The sequence below is a fragment of the Crocuta crocuta genome, unplaced genomic scaffold, assembly GCF_008692635.1.
Source record: "Crocuta crocuta isolate KB4526 unplaced genomic scaffold, BGI_CrCroc_1.0 scaffold274, whole genome shotgun sequence".
Classification (NCBI taxonomy): domain Eukaryota; kingdom Metazoa; phylum Chordata; class Mammalia; order Carnivora; family Hyaenidae; genus Crocuta; species Crocuta crocuta.
Window position 1 is genome coordinate 2,628,415 of NW_027530222.1, and position 14,678 is coordinate 2,643,092.

The 14,678-nt window shown below is 37.7% G+C and overlaps 1 protein-coding gene across 1 annotated transcript in view; it reads left to right on the forward strand.

Annotated features, from left to right (window-relative positions):
- The first annotated feature begins 1,461 nt into the window (after positions 1 to 1,461).
- Positions 1,462 to 14,678, forward strand: part of STXBP3 (syntaxin binding protein 3) — a 53,277-nt gene continuing 40,060 nt past the window's right edge. Inside the window, exons 1-3 of the mRNA XM_077765556.1 lie at positions 1,462 to 1,577; positions 13,764 to 13,813; positions 14,391 to 14,472. Of these exons, the coding sequence (XP_077621682.1) occupies positions 1,529 to 1,577; positions 13,764 to 13,813; positions 14,391 to 14,472 (181 nt within the window). The 5' untranslated portion in view covers positions 1,462 to 1,528. The remainder of the gene's footprint in view (positions 1,578 to 13,763; positions 13,814 to 14,390; positions 14,473 to 14,678) is intronic.

Here is a 14,678-nt window from a genome sequence, read left to right on the forward strand (position 1 = left end):
ACTTTACCCTCCTCACTCCTCTGTCTTGGTTTGATTCTCTAGGGCAAGGAGCTCCATTTTAGAAGGAGGAGTCTGCATTGTCATGTCTTTTTCTTGTTATGGCTTGGGGCTCCACCCTGTTACGCTAAGCAGATTCTGATTTTAAATTGAAGAGGGAGAGGGAAACAAATGTGTTCATTAGTTTAAAATTCTGAGCAATTAAGTTCATTTAAGAGGCCAGAGCTCCAGCTTCCATCTCCATATAAGCCATGAATGGAAAAACCATTAATGCCACAGGTCGTGCTTAAATCTATTTTATGGCTGCTTTTATTCTTCATTCTCTCTCTCTCTCCTAAAGAGCAAATACTGCAACTTATCCCATAGGCCATTCTATTGCTTTCTGTGTAGCTTATGCCTTATCCTACTTCCCACTATACCACAAGCTGAGCACCCTTGGGAAGGTATTTCACTGAGGATCAGTTTCCTTGTCCGTAAGGGTAATAATCCACTTACTAAAATACCTTGTATTTAATAAGCACTCAGTAAATATTAGCCATTATTATTAAGAGTATACTTCCATCTTGAATTAAGACCACTGATTCTTGGCAAAACTATGGAAAAGCCTACTTTGTGACAGTGTAAATGATGGTTAGTGACAGACGGGGCTCGCAGCAGCTATAACTGATTTCATTCATGACTGATCTTGATTTCACCTCAAAGGAACCATCTCAGGAAATAGTTCTCTGCCTAAACTTGCTAAGTCTAAGATCAAATCTCCTCCTTTTTGAATCCCCTTTTAACGATAATCCCTTCTTTTAAATCCTAGAGCGTTGATGTCCTCTCCCACACAACTTTGCACATGAATTTATGCTTGTTGATAAAATAATTATTGTTTTATTGGTTCACTTACGTACATTGTCATCATGAAGGCATTAGCTTTTTCAACGAACTTTCTACTACCTTCAGCATTCCAGGCAGGAATTGAGTTCTCCAATGAGATGTATAATTCTTCAGAAGTGAGTCTCTCACTTCTTTGAGTTTCTTGGAAGTCCTGCATAGGTCGGGGCATATTGGAGGGGACTTCGGAGTTCTACAGAATTATTATGTCCTCGAAAAATGAATACAATAAACTTTTAACGGGTAAATTTTCTGTTCAGTAGTTGAAGGGGCTGCTGAGTGAAGTCTATTATGAACGGCTCCGCCAAGAGTTAAGCAAAAGAACGACCCCTTCCTTTTTCAAGTACCGTCTGCGTGAATTGGAATTTTTTACATCAGGTAACGCGCAGGCACGATTTCGCCTTTTGACGTCACAGGTCCTCGAACTTCGGCTGACAGAGAATCCCGCCAGGGGGCGCACGACTGCCCACACAGATTCCACCCGCACTGCGCAGTCTCCGTCCAGGCGTGGGCGGGAACCCCCTGGCGGTCGCGCGTGACGTTCCCAGAGGGCGCGGTCCGCGAGTGGGGGCGGGGCCACCCAGCTTCTTTCTCCTGGCTGAAGTAGGTTGCCAGCGGGAGGCGGCTGCTGCTCCTCCGCAGTGTTGGGAAGATGGCGCCGCCGGTGACGGAGAGGGGGCTGAAGAGCGTGGTGTGGCAGAGTGAGTGCGGTGGGGCGGGGGCTGAGAAGGGGGAGGCCGGGAGGCCGCCGCGCCGAGCCTTGCTTTCTTGCCCCAGACCAGCAGTCTCTTGAGGAGCCGCCGCGGGCACTTGTTGCTTTGCGACCCACGTCCCTGTTGGGACTTTTTCCTGCTCTCATTCCCACCCCCTGTTTCCTGCCAGCCTCAGGGATGGGCAGGGTGCGGGAGCCTCTGGCCCTCTAGCTGTCGCCTTGCACCCCGTCGCCTCCCCCCGCTCTGGCCCGGAAGCCCCGCCCTGGGTGAGCGGCCCCCAGCCCGGCTTTTCCTCCCGCGGCCCTTGCGCCTCTCCTCGGCGGCGCGCTCNTACAGTCTGGGCACTGTGTTTCTGCCACCCGCCCCTCCCCTTCTCCTCACACTTGTTTGCAGAGACTGCTTATTCTGTTTCTTCATTTTAGTAACAAGCAGGGTTTTAGAACTACACTTTAAAGTGTCTTGTAAAAGAAAAAACAAAACCTGACTGTTGAACAGATCCTTCTCCCTGTGATTCTGGAGGAGCCAGCTTTTCTAAAGAGTTCAGGAGAAGGAACCATTTGGATGATTAAGTTTCAGGGCAAAAGCTGCCCCTTTACATTTCTCTCTCTCTACTCTCGGGGCCATTCACTGCTGTCAGGGCTGTATTACTGCTTGTTGGTTATTGATATTCTGCTCTTCTGCCGTATCACCTACGACTTTCATAAAAATCGCTCCAAACATGGGCCAGCTGGGTTAGAGAAGAAATGAAACCACCAAACCGGAAGAACCATCATTGTTTGGCAGCTGGGTTGGAAGTAATTATGGACTATAGTAGTGGAAAGGGAGTAACATCTAATTAGTATTTCTGACTCCGGCTTGTTGAGCAAAGGGTAGAAGCGACTGAGTCCGCAAAGTTTTGGGAGTTACAGAGTTCCTCGTGCAAGATTAAAAGTCCAAAAAAAGTCCAAATCAGTAACTGGCATAGTGCTGAACATATTAAGTACTAAAAACGAGTTTATAAATAAAAGGGGGGGAGGAGAAGTTTATGAAAACATCTTTTTAAAAATTTGATAATTATAAGGTTGGTATTCTGTTTTTTAAGATTTGCATGGGTGAGTTTAAGATTTGGTAAGATTTTGGGGTGCCTGGTGGCTCAGTCGGTTAAGCATCTGACTTCAGCTCAGGTCCTTGCAGTCCTTCAGTTCAAGCCCCACTTCAGGCTCCATGCTGACAGCTCAGAGCCTGCTTCGGATTCTGTGTCTCCCTCTCTCTCTGCCCCTCCCTTGCTCACGCTCTGTCTCCTCTCAAAAAATAAACATTAAAACATTAAAAAAAAAAAAAGATTTGGTAAGATTTTTATTTTTATTTTTTTTAATTTTTAAATGTTTGATTATTTTTAAGAGATAGAGTGAGAGTGAGGGAGGGGCAGAGAGAGGGAGACAGAATTGAAGCAGGCTCCAGGCTCCCAGCTGTCAGCACAGAGCCCAATGCGGGGCTCAAACCCACCAACCNGTAAAGAGTGTAAGCAGGGAAAGGACAGAGAGAGAGGAGGAGATACAATCCCAAGCAGGCTCCAGGCTCCGAGCTGTCAGCCCGGAGCCCCATGAAGGGATGGAACCCATGAACCCTGAAATTGGGACCTGAGCTGAAGTTGGACACTTAATTGAGCCACTCAGGTACCCTGTAAGATTTGGTGATATTTTTAAATCACAATAGTATTTAAAGTACATTTCTTTGAAAATGGGTAGTGAATTGCATTGTGTAAATAGTTTGAAAGATATATGTGGTCTTTAGCATCAGCATTTATCAGAAAAAAAAAGGTTAATGATAGTAATATCAGTTTTGATAACATGGAAATTAGGCAAGAGGGAGAGTGGAGGTAACAATTTCCATCTAGTGCTATTAACTTGAGGTAGCACCAGGATGTCAGGTGGAGTGTAAGATAAGACAGGAGACTGAAAGGAAGGAAATCAATGTTGGGTTAAAAAATAGTTCTTCAAATCTTTGTATAAGTAGAAACATAACCCAAACACAAGATGACATTCATTCAGCATTTAGGGAGGAGAGAGAGACAGCAAGAGAGAAGGGGGACTATGAGTTCTGTTAGCAAAAAATGACAGAGTCTGTAAGAAATGAAGAAGGAACATCCTAAGAGGTAGGAGAAGCATACATTTGACTGGGGAAAATGTTTTGCTAGATTGAAGATAGTGCACTTGAGTCATGGTAGAAAGCTAAATTACTTAATGTTCAATTGACCTAAAATGTAGGGACAAGGAAACTTATATTTCTTGAACATTTCTTCTGTGTCAGGCATTATTCTTTACATCTTTTAAAACTTGGTAAGTATTATCTTTATTTCATAGATATTAAAACATCTATTATCATAGCTGTATTAATTATAATCGCCAAGAAATCAAACAACGCAAATATCCACGGATTGATGAATAGGTAAGTAACAAGTGGTCTATCCCAACAATGGAATGTTAGGCAATAAAAAGAAATGAAGTACTGATACATGGTACAGTATTGAAGAACCTTGAAAAAGTGCCAAATGAAAGAAGCCATTCACAAATAACTACATATTGTGTGACTCCATTTACATTAAGTGTCCAAAATTGACAATATATAGAGACAAAGTAGATGAGGAGTTGTTATGTTGAGGGGAGGAGAGAATGGGGAGATTCAGGGATAATGGCTAAGGAGATGGTATCGTTTTGGATGAGTGAAAATATTTTAAAGTTGATTACGATGATGGTTACACAACTCTGAATATACTGAAAACCATTTATTTAATTGTACACTTTGGGTTAATTATATGCTATGCAAATTATATCTTAATAAAGCTATTTTTAGAAAGCTGATAGAGTTATTAAATATAGACTTAGTATGCACACCCAGATCTTTCTTTTCTTTTTTCCACACCCAGATCTGTCTCACTGCAGAGTTAATGTCACGTGTCTATGACTTTCTGTAATGTTTAAACCTTAGTTCAGAGCCGTATGCCCAGTCTATTGCAGTAGCCTCCTAACTAAGCCTCCAAGCCCCTGTTCTTTCTCACTCCAGTCTCTCTGGCCAATAGCTGCTGGCATAGTTTTCCTGTCACAGTGCTGTAGTGAGATCATGCTGATCTGTTTGAAGACCTGCAGAGAGAGACCCCTCTAATTGTGTAGAGATCATTTTAAATACTTAGTCTGCTTTTGAAGACTTATAACCTGACTATAACCTACCTTGTTATCTACCTTTCCCTTGTGTGATCTTGATGTTCAACTAGTCTGTACTATTTACTTTTCTTAAACTCTTCTGCCTCTACATCTGTATGCCATTTCCTTTCTAGAATGCTCACCTTATGTCTGTTTTTCACCTATCCAGACTCTAGCTAGCCTTCAAGTCTTGGCTTAAATGGGGCTGCTATCACCATAGTGACTTCTTATGTTAACCCAGGCTCTTATATTTCTGTAGCATTTGGTTTATTCTCAAATGGCACTTCTCACTACTGCCTAATGTGAGCATTTTGATAAGCTTCTTAAAGGTGGATCCACCATTTTTTCTTCTAGAGCTTTAAGTTTAGAACAGGTCTTAGCAAAATGCAAATGTTTGTTAAACATAAACAGATCACCTTTATAATTTTCTCCATTTTTTGTTACCTAAAATCTCATTTATTCAATAAATATTACTGAATTCCTGTGGGAATACAGCAATAGAAGGCAGGCAGTTCCTAGCCTTCTGGAAGCTTGCATTGAAGTGGGGAATAATAGAAAATAAATATGTAAACAAAGAATAAACATGCTTATTTCAGTTGTGATATATATAGGGAGAGGGGGGCTGCCTTCGATAGATGGATCAGGGAAGGTTTCTTTGAATAGGTGACATCTGAGCTGAGACCTAAAACCTGAGAGGGGATCAGCCTTTATGGACTGTCTCAAAATACTTAAAAAAAAAAAAAAAAAGCTTTACTATTCAGAGGCTATGTTTAATTATAAACTAATTTCCATACTTAAAATCAGTGACAGTTTCTAGTGCTTGATACTGCTTACTTGCCACTTTTGACTACAGGCAAGCGGTAGCAAAACTTTCACTGATAAAAGGGTTAAATAAAAATTTGAGGAAGTTTATTTAAAACATAAGCAACAAGAGTAATTAAATCAACTACAAAGCAAGCTCAAGCCACCTGTGACATTTTTTTCCCCTATAGTATAGAAGAAGGAATTATTTCCTCTGTGGAAGTGGATCAGGGAAGACTCCAAGAGGAAGTACAATTGAAAGGTGGTAAGATTTTGCCAGACATAGGGAAATTTGAGCCACATTTGGCCCAAAGATGAAAAAGTGCATGAGTTTTATGGAAGGGAGAATAGTTCTTTTTGAGCATAGGGTTATTTGTGGCAAGGAATAGGGTGATGAAAACTAAACAATAGATTGGAGCTAAATAGAGTAGGCAGTGGGGACCCATTAAAAAGGAAAGATGTTTTTTCCTCTCAAATATCAGTCACTACCATTTTTGAGATTCTGTTGAAACATTACTGAAAGGAAGTTGTTTTCTTGTTTGTGTTTTGAAGGGAAATGACTCTAAGATTTTAAAAGCGTAATGATAAAATGCACTAATGCTAAGTGTACAGCTGGATGAATTTTTATCCATATAACTACCACATAGATTGAGTTACAGGACATTTTCAAGTACCCCATAATCCCTCCCAGTCTAAATCCTACACTCTCCTCCAGAGTAACTACTATTCTGACACATATTGTCATTATGAATAATTTTGTAACAGTGTTTTATTTTTACACATTTATGTTTAAGAGAGAAACCCTCTAAACCTTACATTGTTAACTATTTTCTTTACAGAAGTAAATATAGAATTTCTTAAATCCCTTCCTAGAAATATTAGCTCTCTAACGTTTATCTTTGTATACATTTTAGTAGGTATTCTAGTAGTTCTGTTTTCCTAAGTTCTACTTTCATACAGTTTTTAAACAATTTACCTTGATAGCTCTAAGTGGTCTTTCTCATGCACAATTCAATCTGTTTTTATTCAACTGACTAATAATGAGTATTACATTTGTCCCTGCCCCAGGCCCCTAGGTTTACCTTTATAAAGATTCTTACCTCTTTACTAAATAACTTGGGTGCCACAGGTCAGCAGAATCTGTTGGAATCATAATTAGGAATTTAATAATATATTTTGGTTTTCTGAGAATGTAAACTCCTTTATAGTCTACAAGTCTGCTTTTGATTTTTGGCCTTTTTTCAAACACATTATCACTATGTATTACATATAAAAGCTGGTTTATTACTTCTTCTCATTGGACTAATAGTTGGAAGTCCTGGTTTCCATTCCAGATTGTACTTCACTTTCCTAGCCGTTAAAACAATGAAGAGTTTGAACTACATGTTCTTTAAGTCTTTTTCAGCTTGAATTCTTTATGATTCCATTTTTTAGATCTTCATTTTGTTATATTTATTTCCACTTGCATCCTGATAGTTTTCACTTCTGCCATGGTTTTCTTTTATGTTGTTTTGCTTAGGTCATAAACATTTAATATTAGGTTTTCGTTGTTTAATGACATTTTACAAATTTTTGTTTTAAGGTATTTTGCTCTGACATCTGCTTAAGCATGAGTCTTTGCTCCTTATTTATTTATTTAGGCATGATCTTAATCTAGCTCATAGCACGTTAAAAGGAATTCCGTATGTAGTAAAGATCTAAAATGTAAAATAAAACAATAAAATGTGAAGAAAATATAGAATAACATGGGTTACACTTTCAAAACACTGATAACCCAAATCCCATAAAAAAGATTTTATTAAATAAAAATTATAAATTCCTATATAGTAGAAGACACCATTAACAAAATCAAGAGCTAAACTCTAGATTCAAGGAAAATATTGACCACACATAGAAGAGAAAAGATCAATCTTTAGAGAGTATCTGCAAATTGATAAAGGGAAGATAATGAGGCAGTAGAAAAATATAGGATGTAAACAGGTGATTTGCAGATTAGGACATTCAGTTGATTGTTTTTGAGTGGAAATGCATCAGACTGATATGTTGTAGTTGGGAAGTTTGCTGATGGGAATGTGAATTGTTAAAAACTTTTGAGAAAGCATTTGGCGATGTATAGTAAGACGAGAGACACATCTTTTGATTCCAGCAATCCCTCTTATGAGAACCTTTGCTTCAGAAATAAAAGTCAGGACACTTGGGTGGCTCAGTTGGTTGAGACTAGATTTTAGCTTAGGTCATAATTCCAGGGTTGTGAGATAGAGCCCTGCATTGAACTCTGTGCTGACCAACGCTGCACCTGTTTGGGACATTCTCATTCATATTCTCTCTTTCTCTTTCTATCTCCCTCCCCTCCCCCCACTCTCTCTAAAATAAAAAGAAGAAATAAAAGTAATGAGAATAAAGATATATGTATAAAGATCTTCATTGCAACATTATAGTGGTAAAAATGGAAACAGGATGACTGCCTCTGCTTCTTATATAGGAGAATAGTTGAATAAATAATGGTGTGCCTGCACTAAGAAATAATATGTAGCTATAAAAAGGAATTATTTAAATTTATATGTTTATATTCTGTATAAAGCGTATCCAAGATAGTATTTATTGAAAAAAGCAAGTGACAGAGTAGTGTATATATGTTGATATCATCTTTGTAATAATTTGTTAGAAAAAACTTAGATATTAGAAGCGGGGGTGCACTTGGGTGATAAATTGGAGTAGGAGGCAGAGACTGGTATTGTTATGGTGTTGGTCCAAGAAAGAAGGCCAAAATGTGGCAAAGGAGATAGAAGATGGATGAGTGTGAAAGAGGTTCTGGAGAAAGAATAGGATTTAAGCTGGGGGAGTGTCATCCTAGACTAGGATTCAGGTCTAGGAGACTAGGTAGTGGATGATGCTGTTTATTGATAAATGGAAAGAGAAGGAACAGTTTTGGAGAAAAAAATAGTTTAGGTTTAAAACACAGGGAGTGTTAAGTGCAAATTGAGGTTTCTAGAAAGCAGATGAAAATACGCAAGTATAAATGACAGAAAAGGGAGCTGAATTGGAAATCTGGATTTACATAAGGACGACCAGATAAAGAGAAAAGGGTACGTTTTCCAGGTCCCTGTTGAGATTGTCTTTAGTACTGGTATTTTTGTCCCCTCCTATTACCTTATTTATGATTTAAACTTTGCTAGGTGTTTTTGTTTGTTTCCTTAAAAACTGTTATTTATAGATGATTTACTATTTTCCAGACAAATCAATTTTTCTTATGTTGTTACCATGTTTATTAATACTGTCTCTGTGATTTAAGATAGTTGTGCAAGTATACTTTCTGTATTGCTGATGCTGCACACTACTTAGCTCTACTCTCATTTTTCCCTTCCATGTTTTCATTTCCTCTTTGGCATTAGTTTTAAATACATTTCCCTTTGCATTTAAGAGAAACGGGAGGAGCAAAGATAGAGTAGGTGGTATTAATAGGTCATTATTTGGATATCATTTGGATTGGTGGAAGATCAACTTAAAGAGTAGGCAGAGGCCAGTTGGTGGAGGAGGTTGAATAGTAAAATCTAGATTTTATTCTGAGGCAAGAGTGAGCATTTGAGGAAATTTGGGTGGGCATTGATGTAAAAAATTGTGCTTCAGGAAGATAACTGACAGCAGTGTGGAAAATGGATTGAAAAGATAAAAGCATTGGAGGTAGAAAGCAGGAAATCCAGGAGCAGCTGGGTGGCTCAGTTGGTTAAGCATCTGACTCTGGATTTTGGCTCAGGTCATGATCTCACAGTTCATGAGTTTGAGCCCAACCTTGTGCTCTGCACTGACAGTGTGGAGCCTGCTTGGGAGACTCTCCCCCCTTTTCTGTCCCTACCCTGCTCGTGCTTGCGCTCGCTCGCTCTCTCTCTCTCTCTCAAAATTAAATAAATAAACTAAAAAAAAAATTAACAACAAACCAAAATCAGGAAATCCAGGTAGAAGACTATTATAGTAGTTGAGTAAGAGATGATGGAATCAAGGCAATGCTGAGGACAGTGGCAGTCACCAGAAAGAACAATCAACACTGCCTGATTATTGGATATGGGAGACGAAGGAACTATCTACAGACTATGACTAAGAAAATGTCATTAAAACTCTTAGAGAAGTCTAGAGCAGCTTTTAGGGAACTATAATCTCAATTTGAGGGGTGTAGGTGCTTAAACCTGTACTGTATAATTGAATGAAGGAGAGTTAGATTTGTAAAATTGAAGGACTGTTGGGAGTTAGGGGGAATGAGGAGAAGCTGGTCAAAGAGTACAAACTTGGAGTTGGTAAATGAGTACGTTCTGGAGATCTAGTGAACAGTATTGTGATTATAAGTAGCAGTACTACTGTACTATATACTTGGGAAGTTGCTAAGGTAGATCTTAAATGTTCTCGCCTCCCCAAATTACTAAAAGAATGGTTAATTATCTAAGGTGATAGAGGTGTTACCTAATATTACGGTGGTAATTATATTGCAGAATATGTGATTCAGATCAACACATTATATATCTTAAAGTTGTGTTATGTGTCAGTTATATCTCAATTGAAAAGTTGAGAAGAATTGAGGAAAAATTGAAGGATGGATCTGATAGACGAAACTTTTAAGGATAAATATGGTTTCTGAGGAAGAGTAGAGCAAGCAAAGAGTAAGAGAATTGAACTAAATATATCCATATTTGGGGTACTAGAGAAATGGATGTAAGGTCAAATAATTTTCATTAGTATTTGGAGGAAATACCTTTTTAAAAAGTTGTCATATTAGTTGATGTGATTTCCTTTTTAAAAACATTTTTTAATGTTTTATTTATTTCTGAGAGAGAGAGAGAGCAGGGGAGGGTCAGAGAGAGAGGGAGTTACAGAATCTGAAACAGGCTCCAGGCTCTGAGCTGGCTGTCAGCACAGAGCCCAATGTGGGGCTCGAACCCACGAACCATGAGATCATGACCTGAGCCGAAGTCAGACGCTTAACTGACTAAGCCACCCAGGCGCCCCTGATGTGATTTCCTTTGACTCCCCTCCAAACATACCTTACCTTTGACCATATCACTCTTTTTAGATGAACCTAATTTCTAGTCCACAAAACTAGTTATTTATCATTTATTGGTTTTTTTTTAAGTTTATTTATTTATTTTTGAGAGAGAGAAGGAGAAAGAGAATCCCAAGCAGGCTTCCCGCTGAGAGCATGGGGCTCCATCCCAGGAATTGTGAGATCATGACCTGAGCCTAAATTAAGAGTTGGATGCCCAACTGATTTGAGCCACCCAGGAGCCCCTATCCTTTGTTGTTAAGATGCTAACACCAACACTGTCTAGTATCTTCAGATTCCAAGGCAGCAGTATCCAGTAGAAATACAGTGCAAGCCACATATGGAATTTAAAATTTTCTAGTAGCCACATTAAAAAAAAAGGCAGAGAGAAATTAGTGAAGATAATTTTAATAATAATTTTTTTAATGTTTATTTATTGGGGAAGGAGAAGTGGCAGTGAGAGAGAGAGAATCCCAAGCACTCAGTGCCTGATGTGGCGCTCAGTCACATGACTGCAAGATCACAACCTGAGCCGGTATCAAGAGTCAGATGCTTAACCAACTGAGTCATCCAGGTGCCCCTAATAATAAATTTCTAAAATATTCTCATTTAGGCATATAAAGATAAAAATTAATGATATTTCCCATTCCTGTTTTTGTACTAGGTCTTTGAAATCTGGTATGTATTTTATACTGCAGGACATCCCAGTTCAGGCTAGCCATATTTTAAGTGTTCAACGGTGACATGTAATGAGTCTTTACTGTATAGGTCAGTGCGGTTTCTAAGGGTTTAAAGACTATAATGAGATGAGTTCTTCCTAGGGAAATCTTCGATCTGTTTATCATAAATTCCATGAGCATTTATTTCTTTGATTTTCAGCTTGTTTGAGGTATATAGAAATAAAGCAAGCTTAGAAAGGGAAGTGGCATAGTATTTTAGTGTCTGAACTCTAAGAAAATCCTTCATCTCTGCCTTTAGACTAGAAGAAACCAGTGTTACAGGTTTAAATTAGTATTAAACACTGTAGGCTTTTGCCATAATTCTCATTTAACATAATCTTCCTAGCGGGGGGTGCCTGGGTGGCTCAGTCAGTTGAGTGTCTGTGTCTCAGGTCATGATCTCATGGTTCATGATTTCGAGCCCTGCATCAGGCTCTGTGCTGAGAGCCTGGAGCCTGCTTTGGATTCTCCCTCTCTCTCTGCCCCTCCCCCACTCGCACGCACACTCACTCTCTCAAAAATAATTAACATTAAAAAAAGTTATAATCTTCCTAGCAAACATATATAAGCACCCTAACTAGTATTTCTTAACACTTTCAACCTTCCCAATCACAATAAAATCTTCCAGATCACGTTTCTTATGATAAGTGTTAGTAATCCTTATTAAATATATCCTCTGTTTGAACATGTCATTTAATGTGATGCAAAAATTGATGGTATATTTCCACAAGCATTAACTTAAAACAGTTAAAGTTTAGGTATTAAATTAAGAAGTAGAAAAGTTTGTTTTTTAATTTTATTATTATTTTTTAAATTTATTTACTTATTTAAGTAATCTCTATACCCAGCCCGGGGCTCGAACTTATAAACCTGAGATAAAGAGTTGCATGTTCTTCTGACTGAGTCAACCAGGCCTACCCAAGAAATAGGAAAGTTTAAATGAATTCTATAAACCTCTCATTACCAGGAATTAATGAAATTAGAAGTTTCTGTAATTTACATTTTAATTATATTTTATTTGTTGCATACTACATAATAGTTTTCAAAATTGAAAATTACTTAAATATTAAATGTGAGGAATTGTCTTCTGAGGTAGAACAACAGATATTTGTGTTGATTGCCTATGCCTANTTAGTGAACTAATTTAAAATAATATGTTTAGGTTGTTAATTTTGAAAATCATTACAAGGAACATGTTAATATTTATTGATTATAAATCAAGACAATATCTGTATCCTAATGTTGTAATATAACTTGTTGAAAATTGTAATGCAGTAAACCAGGAGGAAAAGTACTTACGCAGTTTTGATTATGAGATGTAATTCAGCAATGGGCTAGTTAGGGATTTTCCTGTGAGTTTTCTGTTTGCATCTTGTTTACTTGGGGTTTAAGTAAAATAGGAAAAAGCAAATCAGAAATATTTTCCAGATATATTTATATATTTATATTCTTTTTTATAATACTTTAACTTTTTAAATATATTTTTTAATGTTTATTTATTTTTGAGAGAGAGACAAAGAGACAGAGTGTCAGTGGGGGAAGGGGCAGAGGGATGGAGTCACAGACTCTGAAGCAGGCTCCAGGCTCCCAGCTGTCAGCACAGAGCCCAACACGGGGCTCACACTCACAAACCATGAGATCATGACCTGAGCCTAAGTCAGATGCTTAACCAACTGAGCCACCCAGGCATCCCTTAACTTTTTTCTTTAATGCTTATTATTTATTTTTGAGAGTAAGAAAGACAGAACAGGAGTGGGGGAGGGGCAGAGAGAGAGGGAGACACAATCTGAAACAGGATCCAAGCTCTGACCTGTGCACAGAGCCTGATGCAGTGCTCGAACCCACGAACCGTGAGATAATGACCTGAGCCAAAGTCGGATGCTTAGCCTACTGAACCACCCATGTGCCCCTGTTATACTTTTATTCTCAAAAGTTTAAAAATATATTACAGTTTAAAAATAGGTTAGGTAGGGACGCCTGGGTGGCTTAGTTGGTTAAGCGTCTGACTTTCGCTTAGGTCATGATCTCGCGGTTTGTGGGTTCAAGCCCCGCGTCGGGCTCTGTGCTGACAGCTTAGAGCCTGGAGCCTGTTTCAGTCTGTGACTCCCTCTCTCTCTGACCCTCCCCTACTCATGCTGTCTCTCTCCTAGAAATAAATAAAACATTTAAAAAAAAAATTAAAAAAAAAATAGGTTAGGTATTAAAGAGAACTGAATTTTTACTTAGAGTTTAACAGGTGTATATACTTTTTATGTAGGTTAGCAGATTTTCAGATTGGGTACTTCCCCAATCTTTTGGATCTTTGAATAGTTATTCTATTATTATATTTCCTTTTTTTGAACTTTTATTTAATTTTTAAAATATACATCTATTCTATTTCTACTATTGATTAAGATTTGTAAGTAATTGTGATTTGTTTCTTTGTTTTTTGTGTTTTTCTTGGCAGAGATAAAAGCAACAGTGTTTGATGACTGCAAGAAAGAAGGGGAATGGAAGGTAGAATATGCATATTTTGCCCTTTAATTGAGGACATCAATCTATTGTCCTTATTATACTTCTATAAGAGGGTAGAGTCTAGAACCATACTGATTGCATTCAGATCATAGCTTCACCACTTGATAGCTGTGTCTTCTTAGGCAAATTGCTTGACCTCTCTGTTACTTGTCTCTAAAATAGAGCTAGTCTTACCTCATAGCATAGTTGTAAAGATTAAATTAATTAAACCATGGAAAATAATAAGAATGGCACCTGGAATAATTATTGTTCTGTAAGTGGCATTTTATAATTTAAAAAAATTTGATGTTAAACACAGGATACACTTAAAATGAACAAGTTCTCTGCTTCAAAATGGAAATGTTTCTATTTGCTTACTTACGTATAATATATGTATGTATATTGAGAAAATCTCTAGGTCATGCAAGAGGTGAATTGAGATAATTTTGCCTACTGTCCTAATATTTTCATTTTATATTATAAAAGGTTTATGTTTGAGTAGGTTTAATGGATTAAATTCTATTGTGAATTCTTGGCAATCAAGTACTTACTTTATTTCTTAATTTATATTCATTTTAAGATCATGCTTTTAGATGAATTTACCACTAAGCTTTTGGCATCGTGTTGCAAAATGACAGATCTTCTAGCAGAGGGTATAACTGGTAAGTGTTACCAATACTCATCATGAAAACTTTTTTGTTATGATTAGGAAAGTTTGAAGTATTAATTTTAGTTAGTCACTGTATTTCTGAGGGGGTTATGTTTTATTATTTTATAACTCTAACCATGTCTCTCTCTCTCTCAAAATAAATAAATAAATTTAAAAACAAAAAAAACCACTAAATCAGTATTTTCAAGAAAACCTGAG